This window comes from Chelon labrosus (genome assembly GCF_963514085.1).
Source record: "Chelon labrosus genome assembly, chromosome: 12".
Taxonomy (NCBI): domain Eukaryota; kingdom Metazoa; phylum Chordata; class Actinopteri; order Mugiliformes; family Mugilidae; genus Chelon; species Chelon labrosus.
The window spans coordinates 23,188-40,567 of NC_140345.1; the positions used below are offsets into that span (position 1 = coordinate 23,188).

The window sequence follows — 17,380 nt, forward strand, 5'->3', positions numbered from 1 at the left end:
GGAAGATGTCAACATCTTGTGCTTAAATTGTTCCTGAGCCGTTTTTTGTGTGTCATCATCTATGTGGTGGGGGTGCCTGGTCTGGTCTAGGGGTTGGTACATGTTTAAATAGCATCCACACGTGCTAGAGAGACATCTGGTGTTGAAAACCGACACTGAGCAGATTCATGATGAGCTGAGTCGCATTCAATCATAGACGTGCACAGCAAAATGGGAGAATAAGGTGGTCCCTGCTGTCAGCCATTATCCAGTGTAGTAAGAAACAGAACTGACATGATGCTAACATCCTTTAGAGCAATTAACTGGAACATTGGTGCATTTTAGTCTGTGAGATGTTGTATTAAAAGCCTTAAAATGTTCCTAATTTTTACGCCCTTCCAAAATGTGAAAGGTAATATAAGCAGTGGTATCGAATCAAATAGAGCGCAAAAACTTAATTTTATGTTGCAATTCATTCATATGGGCATAATATTATTTTTCATTTTCCTGCATCTTTAGGAGTGAAGTGCTCATACCTGGTTATGTCTGCGGGGCATTAGGCTGACTAATGAAATGTCTCTATCCTCCGTGGCATTTTTAATCTATTCACCAGGAAAGTAATTGACAAGCCCACGGTATGTGCATTAGGATAGCTCCAGCACCAAAGGACAGCTGTCACTGAAGCAATTAAAATGACAAAGGTTAATTAATTCTCTCCAGTTTTTTACCTGATACGAAACATTCACAATGAGTGAGTTTTTATTTTTAGAGAAGTAATAGTGTTTTGAGGAGAGTAATTTATTTGTAATAAAAAAAAAAAAACAACCCCAACAGCCATTGTCTGATCAAACCTTTAATATGACAATGCCTCAAACAAAACTGTGCCCCAGGGGACAGCTTCAGCCCCAGATTTAAAATTAATATTGCAGCAGGACAGGATGTGAAATGATAGTCAGTTGTTGTTGTTGAGTATTTCAGTAGAGTGTGATTTGTTTGAAAATGAGGTGCACTGAAGATGTTTTACACTTGAAAAAAAAAAAAAAAAACCTCAAAGCAGAAAAAACAAGATGCAAATAATTACTATGCCAACCATCTTTGACAGCACGAGAGCAGAACCCAAGAACTTTCTAATCCACCTAAATGTCAAAGCAGCGTTCGCAGCCCTCCTTCTGCGTGAATCTCCACAGGCTGCCAAAAGGCCAGTGGTTAGTCATCTGTTTACTCCTCCAGCTGCTGGGTGTCACTGGGACTCTGAAGGAGCAATCCCATGATTCTCTCTGCCATTTCTGACATCTCCCGCACAGACCACATTAATCAGGTAGTGTGGGTGAGCTAGGGGATAGATGGCAGGCATGGATGGCTCCGGCCCAGGACAACTGAGCCGATTGAGATGATCTGGGCCCAAAGATAACTTAGATGTCCAAACTTGCCACTGGCTTCATTCACCCACAGAGCTCATAAAAGAAGTGTTTTTTTTATTCTTGTAGTTGCCTGGTAAAAAAAAAATAATTGAGCCTTGAGATGAGCATATTAAGTCTGTGAAGGTTCTCAGTCATCCAGGTCATGGTATATCCAACAAAGGTTCAAAAAAGTTACTTTTTTCACCACTCATCCGAGTAGCTTCTTCAGAACTGAAGCCTTTTTTGAACCTTTGTTGGATATGAGCATATTAAGAAAAAGAGAAGTCCAACCTCTCCCAGCTGTTTAATATTGTCTCCAGGACTGAGAAATTTGCTGCTGCACATTGAGGTTTTTAAATGTTTGAGATTAATTTTAACAATACAACTTGAGTTCAACATTCCTTCTTTTTTTTCTTATATCAAAGGTACGATCAGTGTTCTGAAAGTTGACAAAAAGATTAGCCCCAACGCCTCCTCTCACCTCCAAAATGGCTCTTTTAATATTGGGAATATAACAAGACTTGACAACACATGTGGTTAATATTTCTACATGCTCAGCAATGTTCAACACAATAATTACACTCAGATAATCATACTCTAACACTCTTAAACTTACATTAATAAGTTTGACTTTGTGCCAGAAAAATAACCTGTGGGCAGAAAATCAATAAAAGTATTTGCTTACGAAGTTAATTGCTAATTATGTAAGTTTGTTTCTATTTGTATTGTTGATATTGTTGACGGTTGCTGTCTTGAGGTCCTGAACAAAACAAACCAACATTGAAGAACTAATGGCAATGAAGGCCAGTTAGTTGGCAGTGTCTGGACCAAGATTACAGCCAGTGACCAGCTGGCACATACACTTTACACCTACCTGAAAGGAAAAACTCCTTATACCTCCATGTGGCAGTAGTACTGTATTTGTCATTCAAATAGAAAACAGGAAGTGATGCTATTAGCTGAGAGGCTAAAAGGCTAAGAAGAACTACAAACCATTGTACAGAGATGGGTGCTGTGAAATATTTATGTGCCCTCTTAACATTGCCTACTTTTGTTACATCAGTTTTTCCTCTAAAATTAAGAGAGTGGCTGCTTTCTGTATCAGTTGGCTCCACCTCTTTGACTCCTTATGAATTAGCAGGCACCCTGACATTTTGATCTTTTGTTAATGATACAGTATTGACAAGTGCAGGCTTAAGTTATATTATTGGTACACAAAAGCAATTTGTGCAGTATAACACATAAAGTAAGTGATGCAAAATTTGAAACACGTGCTCTCACTTTTAAAATAACTTACAAGTGGCCCTTTAAACATAAAATATCTAAATACACCACTTTGTACAAGTGCCAGTTGCAAAGATGAGACCAGTGAGCATCAATTAAAAACTTGTTTCACATCACACATTTTGGCCTATTGTAAAGGATAAAATATTGAGCTTTAAGTTGTATTAACAAATATATTTGCAATTAAAGTGTCTGTCATTATCTGGCACGTGAACAGAAGCTAAGTATTTTCGTGTAGCCATCTGTGACAGGGAAACATCTCTCGTCTCCCAGCAGCTCTCGCATCCAATACTTTTGTGCCGTAGAGTTTACACTTGCAAGATCGTGTGCATAATGAGGCTGTTTTGTCTTGGAAAGGGCAGTTTTAACTCTGTTTGAACAAACTGTCCCTGACACATTTGGTAGGGGTGGAGTGATATCAAAGACACTTCATAGAGATAAAAGAACCCAACACGCAATCTAAGACATTAGTCATACTTTCTTCTCAGTGACAGAAACACACTCTCAATTTATGAGTCAGGTACTTCCAGTGGTTTCTGCCAGCCCTTTTCCCTCCACATCATAAATTCCTCTTTATACTTGCTTATCCCACAGGCAGACTCCTATTCTTCATCCCACCTTGTCAGAAAATTCACCCCATGTTGGCACACTGGATGTCGTCCAGGTTGCCATTAGCAGTTACTGTGCTGCGTATACTGTGAAAGAGCACAAAATTTAAATAGACAGCAGAGATTGTGCCCCTTGGGTGCACATTTAGACTTTTTTTTTTCTCAAACATTTTTTTCATCTGCACTTTAATTCATTCTTTCTGCAGAGCACCCACTTACTCCGTGTTCATTTTCTCTAAATACTTCATGTGGAGATACTGGCTCCCACTCCATGTAACAAAGGTTCAATAGCCAATTGGAACAACCAATATCATTAGCAGCAACAATTAGTCTCATCCCCCAATTTTTATTTATTTATTTATTTATTTGTGATAAGTTGTGAGTGTTTGATTGGTGTGATATGTCATTGTCACACCTATCAAGTAGGTGGAGCGGGTTGTCCACGAACCAGAGGGTTAATGGTTCGATCCCCGTAATGTGCCACGTGCCAAAGTGTCCTTGAGTAAGACACATGGTCTGTCTTCTCTAGAGCAGGAAATCACATTTTATCATTTCGCAGTGTTTGTTTTGATTCAGCATTGGTTAAAACTACTGAAGAGTTATCCTCTCTCCCTCTCTCTCTCTCTCTCTCTCTCTCTCTATTTTCTATTTACTTTAGAACTTCTGTCTTTTTAGTATAAATGATTATTTTTTTGGTTTCTGCTTGTCACATCTGTGATGCAGCAAATGTATTAACCTGGACTTGTTAAGTCACATAAATAAAAGCTGTGTTTAAGTGTCTAAACATGGAAAGAATTGGGGCACAGAGCAGCTCCGTAAATTATATTCTGAACCTCTGTCATCGTACTGCTTATGTGTGATCTGATGGGAGCCCTACACTGTTGTTGATGGTCTTAACCCCTTAACGCCTGAATTGATTTTTCAATTATATAAAGAAATTAATTACTTATGTTTTTGCTTACCACTTCGACCGGTCCTACGAGAAACTAGTGCTTGCCAAAGGTTCCTAGGAATGTTTTGAATGTGCACAAACCAACATTGGAGCATTACATGCGTTATTTCGGCTTCAGTCTGAGCGGAAACAGTGCGTCGCGAATTTGGACACTAACACATCAACACAGAGTTAAAATAGAAGCTCTTTTGTTTTTCTCCAATAACAATCGTGATGAAGATTACTTTTGACAGTTGCAATAACATGAAAATATAAGTAGTTTACCATGTTCGGTTAGCGCATGTACACGCATAGACGCACAGGCGCATAGACAACAGTATCAGGATGGTATACTCACTCTTACAACCACAGAGAGTAAACAACACCACTCAAAATATTTTCAGTTACGCACCTTAAAGCACACTGACAGGTTCTTCTTATTTGCATTGACATTTACGCAGTGATTACCAGGGACTGATTGGAGAAGACAGAAAACATGATTGAGACGGATGCTGCACTATCAACATATACAATTAAATTAGCAGGAGGAAGCATTAATAAAGTTGTTTCTGGTCTTTGTGTGGAATCTGCAGTATTTACATAAATACAATCAGCATATTCTTCCGGTTGGCTTGAGAGTTTCCTTTCAATGTAAGCAGCTATGCATATAATACTGTGTACTGCAAGCCTATAAATGCTCTCACAGTGACCTTAGGATCAGTCTGCTCATTAGAGCAACATGTTAGTTGTAATAAAGCCTCTCAAACTGGAAATGTCTTGATGTTTCTCAGGATATTAACGCCTGTCTTTTCTTTTTTTTCTTCATTTTTTTCAGTCCTGTCAGTCGGTCATGTGATCACCCGGTGGGAAGGTAAGGGGTGTCACTGTGGTAGTTGTAGTCAGGACACACCTTCTGCACAAGCTTGTAGTCGGTGCTGTAGAATGTGATGAAGATGCAGATGACTTTGAAAGGTTTGGAGCACAGCCAGGACACGTGGCTCTGGGTCTGCTCCTGTGGGCAGCTCTGTGTTGGGTCGTGGACACATAGCGAGTTCCTAGTACCCTTCTCCACTTTTTCGTACTCCACCCTGCAGTTGAAGAGCTTGATGTCTTTGGTCTCCAGGGCTGTCTGCTGCTGCTGTCGGTGGTGGTGGTAGTGGTGCTGCTGTTGGTGGACCTGGAACTCCACAGCTTTGGTTGGGGGAACAAGTCCCACGGAAACATTACCCTGGCCGGTAGAGTTGTGTCGGAAGTACACGCTGAAGGTGCCGTTACCGTGATCCACAATTTTACCAGTGATGAGAAGGTTCAGCTTCACTGTCTTGATGTTGGAATGGAAATCGCCCCAACCAAACATCTTCTTAAACTTCCCAGTCTTGACAATAGGCCTTCTTTTCATCCTCGACCGAGGTTCCCGGTAGTTTGAAATGTTGTAAAGCCAGTTCCACTGCTCCTGTTTGGAGTAAGAGTTCACCTCATCATAGTTCAGGTCCAGAGAGGTGAAGTTCTCTTTCCTGTAGAGGGTTTGTGACAGCAGGCGACTGATGGAAAAGGCCTTGTTGTTTTCAGTCCAGTAGGTCTTTACTTTGGATTTTGAGCTCTCCCTCAAGTCTGAACTAGTCACCTTGAAGAACAAACAAATATAATAAACATCAGTTAAAAGGTTCAACTGGAAAGAACTCAGATCCAGCTGCACAATCTAGAACTGCATCAGTGTAGCTGGTCTAAATCTTTGGAAGCATGCTACATTATGTCTTTGAATATCAAAGAATCCAAGCTGCCAGAAATTCCAGAACAAGAACATTCTAAACATGGTGGTAGATTAGAGGTGTAGTAGAGGTGGTAGTAGATTGTCATTCCATATTACCAACTTGATTCGTCACAAAAAGTACATAAAAACCATAAACACAATAAAACACTGGACACTGTGTTTAAAAGAAGGGAAATGTTTTACAAAGAGGGTGACAGAGTTTATGCCGTTGGATGACCAGCCCATTTTTGGAGTAGTGAACACAGGTTTTCTCGAGACAGTGTACGAGCTACCCTCTCCACACAACATTAATTTAACAGCCCTATTTACTACTTAACACAGCTGCACAGTGCATGATTTAGGAGAATACAAGTAATAAAAGAAAAGCTTATGAATCTCCAGGGCAGGACATTTTGTTCATACAAGATCAGATCTTTAAAAGACAGAAACATCCGATCAGAGGACACAATTGTTGATTTGAATCTGTAATTCAGATTCAGCACCATCCAAGGGTAAAATGCCAACAGATTTTGGCCGAATTGCCAAAAAGTCGATTTTTGTTGACATGTCATCAAAATCAAGGTGCAATCAGAAATAAAAAGAATTGGCAATACACAGAACACATTTTCAGGGTTTAGTTTTAGTAAAAAAAAATTCTGAGAGGAATTAAAAGATAAATGGGTTTTCAATATGTCAAAATACTTCTTTGTAATTAAAACATATTAACAGCATAAACTGTGCAGCCATATTGGACTGCTATCCCAAACTGTACCAACTACATCCATTAGTAACTTTCAGTTGGAATGCAGGACTCACATGTATTCTGAGTAATCACAGTAGTTGCTAAATCTTCCCCTTATGGTAGCAGCGGTGAACGTTTATTGTATAAAATATGAAATTTAAAAAGGTCTTTATAGAATAAAATCCAAGTTTTTGTACAAAGTCAACATGAGTAGACATGTCCATGATAATTGCTATGTGGTTGTTGACGTGTAAGGGTCAACAACCACTGTAACTAAGTCTCACACTGTGTGAAATGTCCTAATCAAGATTAAGGGCATTGGTGTCAAACAGGGAGACGAATGAAGCACTTCTTGGTTGCGTGATGCCACAGCAGACTACTGCCTGCTAAACGTGCCCTGAATAGATGATTGATGATTCATTCTGTGTCTCTCCTCCAACTATCACATAGACTTCCCATGCACCCCACAGAGGCTTGTGACAGTGATGTCCAAACCCTGGCCGAGGAATGTGACAGCACATTTATCTAGAGGAAGCGTTTACATCACCCCAGCAATCGATACTCTGAAAACAAGGTCTCCATTCATTCAGTAAGTTCACTGAATGACATTGTTTTACTACAGAGCAGTTTGCAAGGAGCCCTCTCACTAAGAGGAAACTGTCGCAGGGATCTATTCTCTGCAGTTCGTTTTCAGAGTGCAGGAGTTTGAAGGGATGGCCTCCAGTTGTTTTGAAGAGGCCTCAATGATGAATGACCTGATGCGAAGCGTTTGTGGCATCCCAATCTTTTTGCCTCTCCGAATAGAAAAACAACGTCTGAGTGCTTTTTAAATGCAACATGAAACATTCCACATCCAGTTTGGACATGACAGAGAATACAATATGTATGCATAAACTGGATAATCCACCAACCAATCAGTGACATTTTGGTGTAAGCATTAAACGTTGTGGCGCTAAGATGACATGTATGACTACATCACTGTTACTTTTTTGTCCATCACCACATAAAGCCTGCCTAAATTATTTGATTGGCAGATTTACAGGAGCATAATCAGTTCACAAAGAATTAGTCAATAAATGCATTATATTTTCAGGGTTATTCAACAACTTTCAATGTTTTCCTCTACAGAGCAGATTTTGTGCGGAGTCAGTTTTCATTTTTAAAATGTTCGCATCTTTTGTGGTTATTTGTTCTAGGTCTGCCATATACCAAAACCACATCGCTGTAGCATGAAAACTTTTTCTTCTTCTGCTTTATGAAGGTTGGCTAGTGTCAGTTCCCAACAAAGCAACTTCAGACAAACATGGCACCACTAAATAATTTGTGTGCAGGGAGAAGTTCATCTTGCTTCCATGATGCAGCCAGGATGAAATGGAAGTTGCTAGACCCTCAGAGTAACAATAAATGTACTGACAAGGGTGAATGTAACTTTTAAGCAGTTTCCCTGCACAGTGGGGAAGTTAAAGTGTATTAATGAAAACCTTTTGTCGTCTGATGAAAAGTGAAAAAGAAAAAATTTAGGATTTATTATAGTCCAACATTAAGCTCAAGATGTAAAAGTTCATCTTAGGACTTCCGGTTATGGAGCGCAGCTGACAAGTCACAGTACTCAGCTGACAGTACTCAGCTGACAAGTGACTCGGCTCGTCGCTAACTTTCTGAAAAAATACTCAAAACTCTACTGAGGCTCGGACAATATTCTCAATTTTGGGTGTGGGAAAGTGTGTTTGGTCACTATGCCACCGAAAAATCCTAAACCTGGACAACAACCAGCTAAGGTTGGGTGGGGCGGCTGTGGCTCAGCAGGTAGAGCGGGTTGTCCACGAACCAGAGGGTTAGCGGTTCGATCCCCGGAATGTGCCACATGCCGAAGTGTCCTTGAGCAAGACACTGAACCCCCAGTTGCTCCCAGTGCGTGGCACTGGTGTGTGAATGTGTGTGTGCTTGTGTGAGCGAATGGGTAGATGTGTCTATGACTGTAAAGCGCTTTGAGTACCAATAGGTAGAAAAGCGCTATATAAAAGCAAGGCCATTTACCATTACCATTTAAGGGCCCGCAAATTAACACGGCTAATATCGACATGGAGAAGACATGGCTAGCAATAATGCTAATGAGGGCGAAGCTAACGGCAGCGTGCCGTCCAACAGTGTTATACTGGATGCGATTCGCTCACTGAAGGAAGACTTCGCTAAACAATCCAACGAGATGCAATTAATGGGATTAAAGCAGATGTATTGTCGCATTCGAGGAGAATTGGAGAGACGGAGGAGAGAATCTCGCAGACAGAGGAAGATTTGACCACCCTCCAACAAAAAGTCGGGCAGCTAGAGGGGACATTGGAGATATTGAGGAATAAAATCCAAGAGCAAGAAGGCCGAGGGAGACGCTCGAACCTGAGACTAATTGGACTCCCTGAAAAAACCGAGGGCTCAGATATGTGCAGCTTTTCGGAAAACTGGCTTCCAAAAGTTTTGGGTGACGATCTCGCTCCCACCCCAGTCGTCGAACGAGCACATCGTGTAGGTCAAGTTAACTCAAGCCGGTCCTCAGCACCTAGACCGATCGTCATGAAGTTTCTGAACTATAAAGACCGTGAAAAGACACTGAGAGCAGCCAGGAAGCAGAAGGAAGTGCGGTACGGAAATCAACGAGTCAGCTTCTTCCCGGACCTATCAGCTGAAACCGGCCAGCGCCAGCGACAATTCAACGAGTTAAGGCCCGTTTTCGTGTTATGGATATCCGCTACGGGCTGCTGTACCCAGCCCACCTGGTGGTCACTCACAACGCGGAGCGTCTGGTTTTCAAGTCCGTCAAGGAGGCAGAAGACTTTCTCCGTAAAATGCAAACTTCTCCACGAGCCTCCCCACGACCTGAGACCTGAAATGGATATATACTGAACATTTTTTTTTCTTATCTTCTACACCTTCTCAGGTAAAAATGGGATAAGGAGGAGGGGGGGGGATTAACGATGTACCGTTAACGTGGCCGGTGTGTTTCTTTTTTCTTTTTCTTTTCCCAACTTTTGATTTTTTGACTTTTGACTGAAGATCGAGCTCAGTCTATTTGAATTCAATGTTAGTTAGCCTAAAACAATGTTTCAGTACGTGTATCACGTTGCTCCTCACAGTGTGGATCTAACGTTCTACATAACCAGAGTTTATTACTATTTGGGTTGCTTATGTGTGCTTCGTTTGGGGAAGTGCAGGAGGGGTTCTTGGGAGGGGTTAAGATCTCGGAGTGCTACTTTTACTCTTCATTTTTATTATGTCGGTCATACCATCCTTTTGTACATTTACAAAACAAAGCCCCATGATTAACACGTCAGATTTGAAAATCTCTAGCTGGAATACAAGAGGTTTGAATAAACTGGTAAAACTTAAAAAAGTACTGAGTAGGATTAAACAAATTAAATCCAATATCATTTTTTTCAGGAAACTCATTTGGTACAAAGTGATATTAGCAGAGTGGAAAAAAGGTGGCCAGGGCAAGTTTACTCAGCTTCCTTTACTTCCCATGCCAGGGGGGTCATGATATTAATTCATAAATCTATTCCCTTTCAGTTAAAAAACAAATATATAGACCCATCAGGGAGATATGTCATACTTAATGGTACTATAATATCTACCCAGATCAACTTGATAAGTGTATATGCTCCTAATAATTTACCGAAACCTCTTTCTTTCTCTATCATCCTACCCTGGCCAATACATAATAGGTGGTGATTTCAATTGTGTACTAGACCCGGCACAGGATCGATCTACTGATTGATATTTCCCATCAACAAACAAGAAAGATTATTAAAAAATTCATGGTAGATTTAAATCTAACTGATATTTGGAGATATCTTAATCCTAATAAGAAGGACTATTCATGTTTTTGTCTGTGAAGGTTCTCAGTCATCCAGGTCATGATATATCCAACAAAGGTTCAAAAAAGGCAACTGGACTTGTAGATTTTTAGAGAAGACGTTTCACCACTCATCCGAGTAGCTTCTTCAGTTCTAGGGGACTGGTGGGAAGTCTGAGGTTTAAATAGGAACTCCTCCTGAAAAAACTTGCTTGTTATGCTAATAACCAGAAACTGGTGCAGCTAATTTCCCTAAACGACTGGGTACTTACCTGTAGTGGAGGGGGGGACTGTTTTTGTCCCTGTCCTCTTCCCTATGAATGGTTCTCTAACGACTCTTGTCCGTCTGAGGCTCCAGTGTCAAGGTGTGAATGAGATTGAAACTTCTTGGGGACAGAAGTTAAAACTGTATTGCAAATAGATGGCAGATTAAATCTCAGTCCACCTCCTCTGTTTAGTGAAGGTTTTTCCAGTCTGACATAGATGGCTTCCTTTACTCCTCTTTCAAACCATCGGTCTTCACAGGAAACACCCCCACCCACTGGTTCAGGTACGTGGACGACACTTGGGTTAAAATCAAGACGCAGGAAGTGGAATCTTTCACACAGCACATCAATGCAGTGGACATCAACATCAAGTTCACTCGGGAGGACATCAGCGGAGGTAGTCTGGCTTTCCTGGACTGTCTGGTGCATTTGGAAGAAGACCGAAGCCTCAACATTGAAGTGTATAGAAAACCCACCCACACTGATCAGCACTTATTATTTGATTCCCACCACCCTCTGGAGCACAAACTAGGGGTCATCAGAACGCTCCAGCACAGAGCACAGACTGTACCCACAAGACCGGATGGCAAGGAGAAGGAGCAAAAGCACATTAAACGGGCACTTAAGACATGTAGATATCCCAACTGGGCCTTTGTAAAAGGCTCAAAAAGATACCTCAAAAATGACAGAGAGGAGGAGAGCAACAAAAGGAAAAACATCGTCATCCCCTACGTGGCTGGAGTGTCCGAGGAACTCAGGAGAATTTTCAGAAATCACCGTATTCCAGTTTATTTCAAAGCAGGAAACACACTTAGGCAAAGACTGGTCCACCCAAAAGACAAAACACCCAGGCAGAAACAGAGTAATGTGGTGTATGTTGTTCAGTGTAGTGAGGAGTGTACAGATTTATACATTGGGGAAACTAAACAACCCATCCATAAACGCATGTACCAGCACAGGAGAGCCTACGGGCGCATGCTCTGCTGTGACGACAGTGTCTGTCATGTCTGCCGGCGTCCTGTCGGCGTCTCGTTTGGTTTGTTTGTTTTGTTTTGGCTTTCGTACTGTCTTACGTCTGTTACTGTCCAGTCTGTTATTATTTAGTTCATCAGTCACGCACTCAGGATGCCAGATCTGTACAGGATTTTCTGGATTACATGCCCACTGCGCAAAGACACGTTCAAATAACGTCTTTTCCACGTCGTTTTTGCACGTCGAAGTTTGGTCCTCTGAAGGTGCATACTGTTACAACAGACGACGTCTTTTCCCGACGTCGAGTGAACGTCCGTCACTGACGTCCACAGTACCTCCGTATAGGAGCCAGTTGTAGTCCAAATGTGGTCTTCTAGACGTCGTTTCTACGTTAAATTTAAACTCATTTTAGACTACAGTCAGGTCTACAATAAATCACAATCCAATCCCGACAGTTTTTTCCCCAATCTTTATTGCAAACGTCAGTCTTAGGCAGCGTAAAATGCAGGACAATTTGTGAAAAAGTGGTAAAATACAATAAATAAAATTACCTTCGGTCTGTGAATAAAAATGTAACAATACAAATATAATACAAATAGAACAATAACATATAATAATAAAAATAAAAGTAAAAAAATGTGCCCTTATGAACTCTTCAGTTGCCCGATTATCAAACAGGATGACTCCATCTGCACAAGCAGAAAAAGACAAATGATTGGCGATCGAAACGGCAGTTAACACAGCCAGCTTTTTTAGAATGCGTCTGTATTGCCGGAAAAAAACAACAACAAGAACAGTTATCCCAACAATGGCGGCCAGCCAAAGTCTCACACAGGAATAACTACTATCGCTCTGATAACTGTTGTTTGCAGTGTTGTTCACGTTAAAGCGTCTGTAAACGTTAGCATGGTGGTTGTGTTCAAAAGCTAACGAGCTGATGGGAAAAGATGCAATGCTAATTGTAGCAACAACTGTTTAGATTAATACGACAAAGCTAAAACTGCAAACACTATAAATGAACATAAAGTTAACTAGGCAGTATGGGTTGACCGAACTTACCTGCAATTTAGTGAACAATGATTTAGAACAGCTGTAGTAGAGGTCGTAGCCTACGGTGCAGACTCGGCCATCGCTTCCACATAAGAGGAACACCAGGGCCAATCGGAGTGGCTCTTACGGTCTTCGTTGTGATGACACAATGCCTCAGCCAGTTAGAGTCGCGAATTCGCACATATTTCGCCCGATATGACTGTGGCGCAGAACTCAGTTAAATTTAGCCAGACTGGATTGGTTGCACAAACTACGGTCCAGAGACCCTTAAATAAACCAGTAGGAAAAATACGAAAATGTAAAATAACAAAATATCATGTACAACAAATAAATAATAAATATTTTTTTTAATCTCAAATCAACAATGAATATGAATAAAAAATTATTAATCATTCATATTGATTAATCATGTTGATAACAACAAGTTTGATATTTATCTTAAATAAAAAAAAAAAATACATTTGTCAATTTCCTGCACCTGTCTTAGACGTCTATATGACCTCCAGAAAAGTTATCTAGGCCAGTGTTTTTCAACCACTGTGCCGCGGCACACTAGTGTGCCGTGAGAGATCGTCAGGTGTGCCGTGGGAAATTATCCAATTTCACCTAATGGTCTAAAAAACATTTTTTGAAAACGAATTAATTATTACCTGCAAATAATATGCTATTGTCAACTGTCTGTGTATATATATATATCTGTCTGTGTATCAGAGGTTGCACCAGACTTTTTCGTTGTCTGTCATTTTGACTGACAGGGTCATAAAACTCCCGTCATAATCTATTTTTACCCGTTACTTTATTTTTTAAAAATGATAATAAAGACATATTCAATAGCATTTAATTTTCATTAAAGTTTAATTAACTTTAAGTACTTTTTTCAGAACAGTATTCACTATAAATGGTAACAAAAACAACAACAAAAGTTTCGGCTGCCGACACATCTTGTCTGTACTCGGAACAGGACTGCTAGCGTAAACAGCTCTTAGACGGTACCATAGGGTTTAAGTGCTTCAGTGGTATGCAAATTCCATTTTGGTAGCCGTTAGCTGCATAGACGTAGACCCTTGACCCTGTATATACTAGACGTAGATGGTTAGCACAGTCAATGATGGTAAGCCGACAGCCCATAGACATACATAGACGCCTCATTGAGCGCTGCCACCTACTGGAGCGGCGTGCATATATGTCTATGCGACAGCCGAGCTCTGACGTGTGCATCAGTATAATCGGTGTACCAGGAAATCGTTCACCGACAAAAGTTCCGCGATGTTTGGAACGCAAACTGTGATGAGACACAAGAGTGATGAATTTCAAGGCATATTTAAGGGGAGAGATAATCATACCTGCCAACACTCCCGATTTATGCGGGAGTCTCCCGATTTTTAACACTTTCTCCTGCCCTGCTCCCGATTTGTAATTTCTCCCGCTATCTCCCGATTTTAAAATGAAATGAGTCGATGGTGTTTCATGTGTCCTGATACCTGACAACCTGGCAACCCAACCCAAACACTCACTCTGCGTGCCTTGTGTCCCATACGTCACTGCCTACGTCAATTCCCGGGCTACACAAAATGAGCAAGATGGAGACAACAAACGAAAAATATGTTTCAAAGTTTCAATCTGCGTGGTGGGACACGTTCACCTTTGTCGTCGCGAGTCACGTAAGCGTCTCCCATGCGTCTTGTAATCTGCGTCGGGGCGACTTCCGCGTGGAACGCGGAGGGAAAAACAACGTTGTGCTAAACGCAAACAAGCAGTAGAGGCACAGAAAGAATACCAAGCATCGGGTCATTCTTGCTGAGGGGCGTGATGGCAATGCTGGTCGCGAAGAACAATATGCCTTTAGTTTTCTGTGATGACTTCAGTAAAAGTGAGTCTTTATTTTGACCCCATTATTAAGGGGGTAACTATATTAATTTAACGCTAACTATACTATATTAAGTGCTCTACAGACTGGAAATTGCTATTTTGAATTTTATTAATTCACAAACGAAATATGTTTGGTTTTCTTCAGTTACAATTAATAATGTACATTTATATTAGTACGTGTGTGGTTTAAAAACTGAAATTTTTGACAGCAAGGTTTTCTGTTATTATTGTATGTATAATTGTATATTGTATTTTATTGCGATTAAAATTACACATATTTGCTTCCAAGAAGGCTGTAGAGTCATTTCGGGACGTACGTTGTAGCACATTTCCGCTACCCCAGAAAATCTCCCTCATTTTCATAGCTCAATGTTGGCAGGTATGGATAATAAGTTATACAAAATACAAGTCCAAGGCACATTATGTACAATTAAACACCCTGGAACAAAAAGTAAAGGATTTAGAACAGGAACTTTATAACAGTGAAGCTCCAGAAAAACAGCAGGAACTTCTCCAATTGAAAGCCCAGTACAATGAGTTAACTACAGATAAAATAGCTTCAAATTTGTTGTGGTTAAAACAAGCATATTATGATCAGGGAGAAAAAGCTGGAAAGTTGTTAGCATGGAGAATTAGGAAAATACAAACAGATAGAGCTATTAATTCCATTATATTAGAGGATGGGAAAGAACTAGTAGATCCAATTGAAATAAATACTGCCCTTAAAAAATATTATGAAGATCTATATAAATCTGAATATCCAGGTGGCTCACAAAAAGAGAATGAATTTTTAGAACAGCTTCGATTCCCAACGCTAACTGAGGAGGCCAAGACAAATCTTGACAAAAATTTAAGTATTGTAGAACTATCGGATGCGTTAAAAAATATGAGCAGTGGAAAGGCTCCCGGGCCTGATGGCATACCCATAGAAATATATAAGAAGTTCTCAGGAAAATTGTTACCACATCTCCTTGAGATGTTTAATGAATCCTTTGAAAAAGGAATACTACCTCCATCCTTAAGATCTGCAGTAATTTCCCTTCTGTTAAAACCAGGCAAATCCCCTTCGGAAAGAACATCGTACCGTCCTGCATCGTTAATGTCATGTGATACCAAAATACCATGCAAGGCGCTGGCTAGGCGGATAGAAACTATCATTCCCAACCTGATTGCTAATGATCAAAATGGGTTTGTACAGGGCAGACAGGCATTTCATAATACACTGTTAAATATTTTATATGAAAAAAAAAAAAATGCCAGGGATCATGCAGTCCTGTCATTAGATGCTGATAAGGCGTTTGACAGGATTGAATGGAAGTACCTTTTTAATATACTTAGAAGATTTGGTTTAGGGGAAACATGTCTTAAATGGATTCAATTATTGTATACTGAACCATTAGCAGAAATTAAAATGAATAGCCAATTTTCAAAGCCCTTTAATCTTTATAGATCTACACGACAGGGCTGTCCCATGTCCCCTCTATTGTTTTTATTTGCCATCGAACCTTTGGCCATGTCTATCCGTCAATCAGCTGAAATCACAGGTATGACTATAGGTAAGACAGAGCATCGTTTGTCTCTATTCGCAGACGATATTGTTGTGTTTTTAACAAATCTGGGAACCTCAATTAGTGCGCTTAGCCAGCTTCTGAAGGAATTTGGCCAGTTTTCTGGCTATAAAGTCAACACCACCAAAAGTGCCTTATCATTACTGAATAGAGAAGAAAGGGTGTCCCCCCCGAGCCATGCACAGTTTGCTGCTGCCCCAGAAGGATTTACTTACTTAGGAATTAAAATAACCCCTGACATTAAAAATATTATATCAATCAATTATGACCCACTGTTGAAAGAAGTAGGAGAATCTCTGGAGAAATGGAATTCTATGCCTATTTCTACGATAGGACGTATTAATATTATTAAGATGTCTATCCTGCCCAAATTTTTATATCTTTTTCAGTCCCACTCCCTCTCCCTCTGCCCACCTCTTTTTTCTCCACGCTTAAGAAAAACTTCACCTGCTTTATATGGAATAGTAGACGTCCTAGGCTGCGACTCTCCCTTACTAATTAATAGATAAACATGACCTTCCCAGAAAGCACTTCTTTAAGTACTTGCAAATTAGAAGCTTTATATATTCCCAAATTAAAACTACCGTAGAACCTACACTGTCCACTCTCGAAAAATTCACAGTAAACCATTTATATGACAGAGGACAGTTATCAAAGTTCTATGATATACTATTAGCAGGCTCCAAAAATAAAAAACTCCCTTTTAACAGGAAGAAACCTCGAGCAGAACCCAGCTCATATGGAGGGACCCATCTGCCTAAGGCCAGCCGGGTACAGACAGAAGAAAGAGAGAAGAGAACAGCAAAGAGAGAAGAGAAGAGAACAGCAAGATAAACATACATCTGTCATAGATTTTAACCCTGAGATCCCTGATACATGTACTAAGTGCTCTGAAGAAATTGGCACTCTATATCATTGTATGTGGGAATGCCGAAAACTCCAGGTAATCATGAATAACTAATAATACATTAATTAGTATAAAAACTATATAGAATAGAATAAAACTATTTGAAATGGTATTCATCAGTCCATTGCAATAGTTTTTCCTTGTGGGCATTGATGGGTGGCCAAAATACAGCTTTATGCACATCAGCAAACTTCTGGAGGATCCTGC

At 40.3% G+C, this 17,380-nt stretch overlaps 1 protein-coding gene across 1 annotated transcript in view; it reads right to left on the minus strand.

Moving 5' to 3' along the window:
- Positions 1-4,702: 4,702 nt before the first annotated feature.
- LOC311496749 (neurexophilin-1-like) overlaps positions 4,703-17,380 on the minus strand; it is a 46,609-nt gene continuing 33,931 nt past the window's right edge. Inside the window, exon 2 of the mRNA XM_084556713.1 lies at positions 4,703-5,826. Within this exon, the coding sequence (XP_084412839.1) occupies positions 5,059-5,826 (768 nt within the window). The 3' untranslated portion in view covers positions 4,703-5,058. The remainder of the gene's footprint in view (positions 5,827-17,380) is intronic.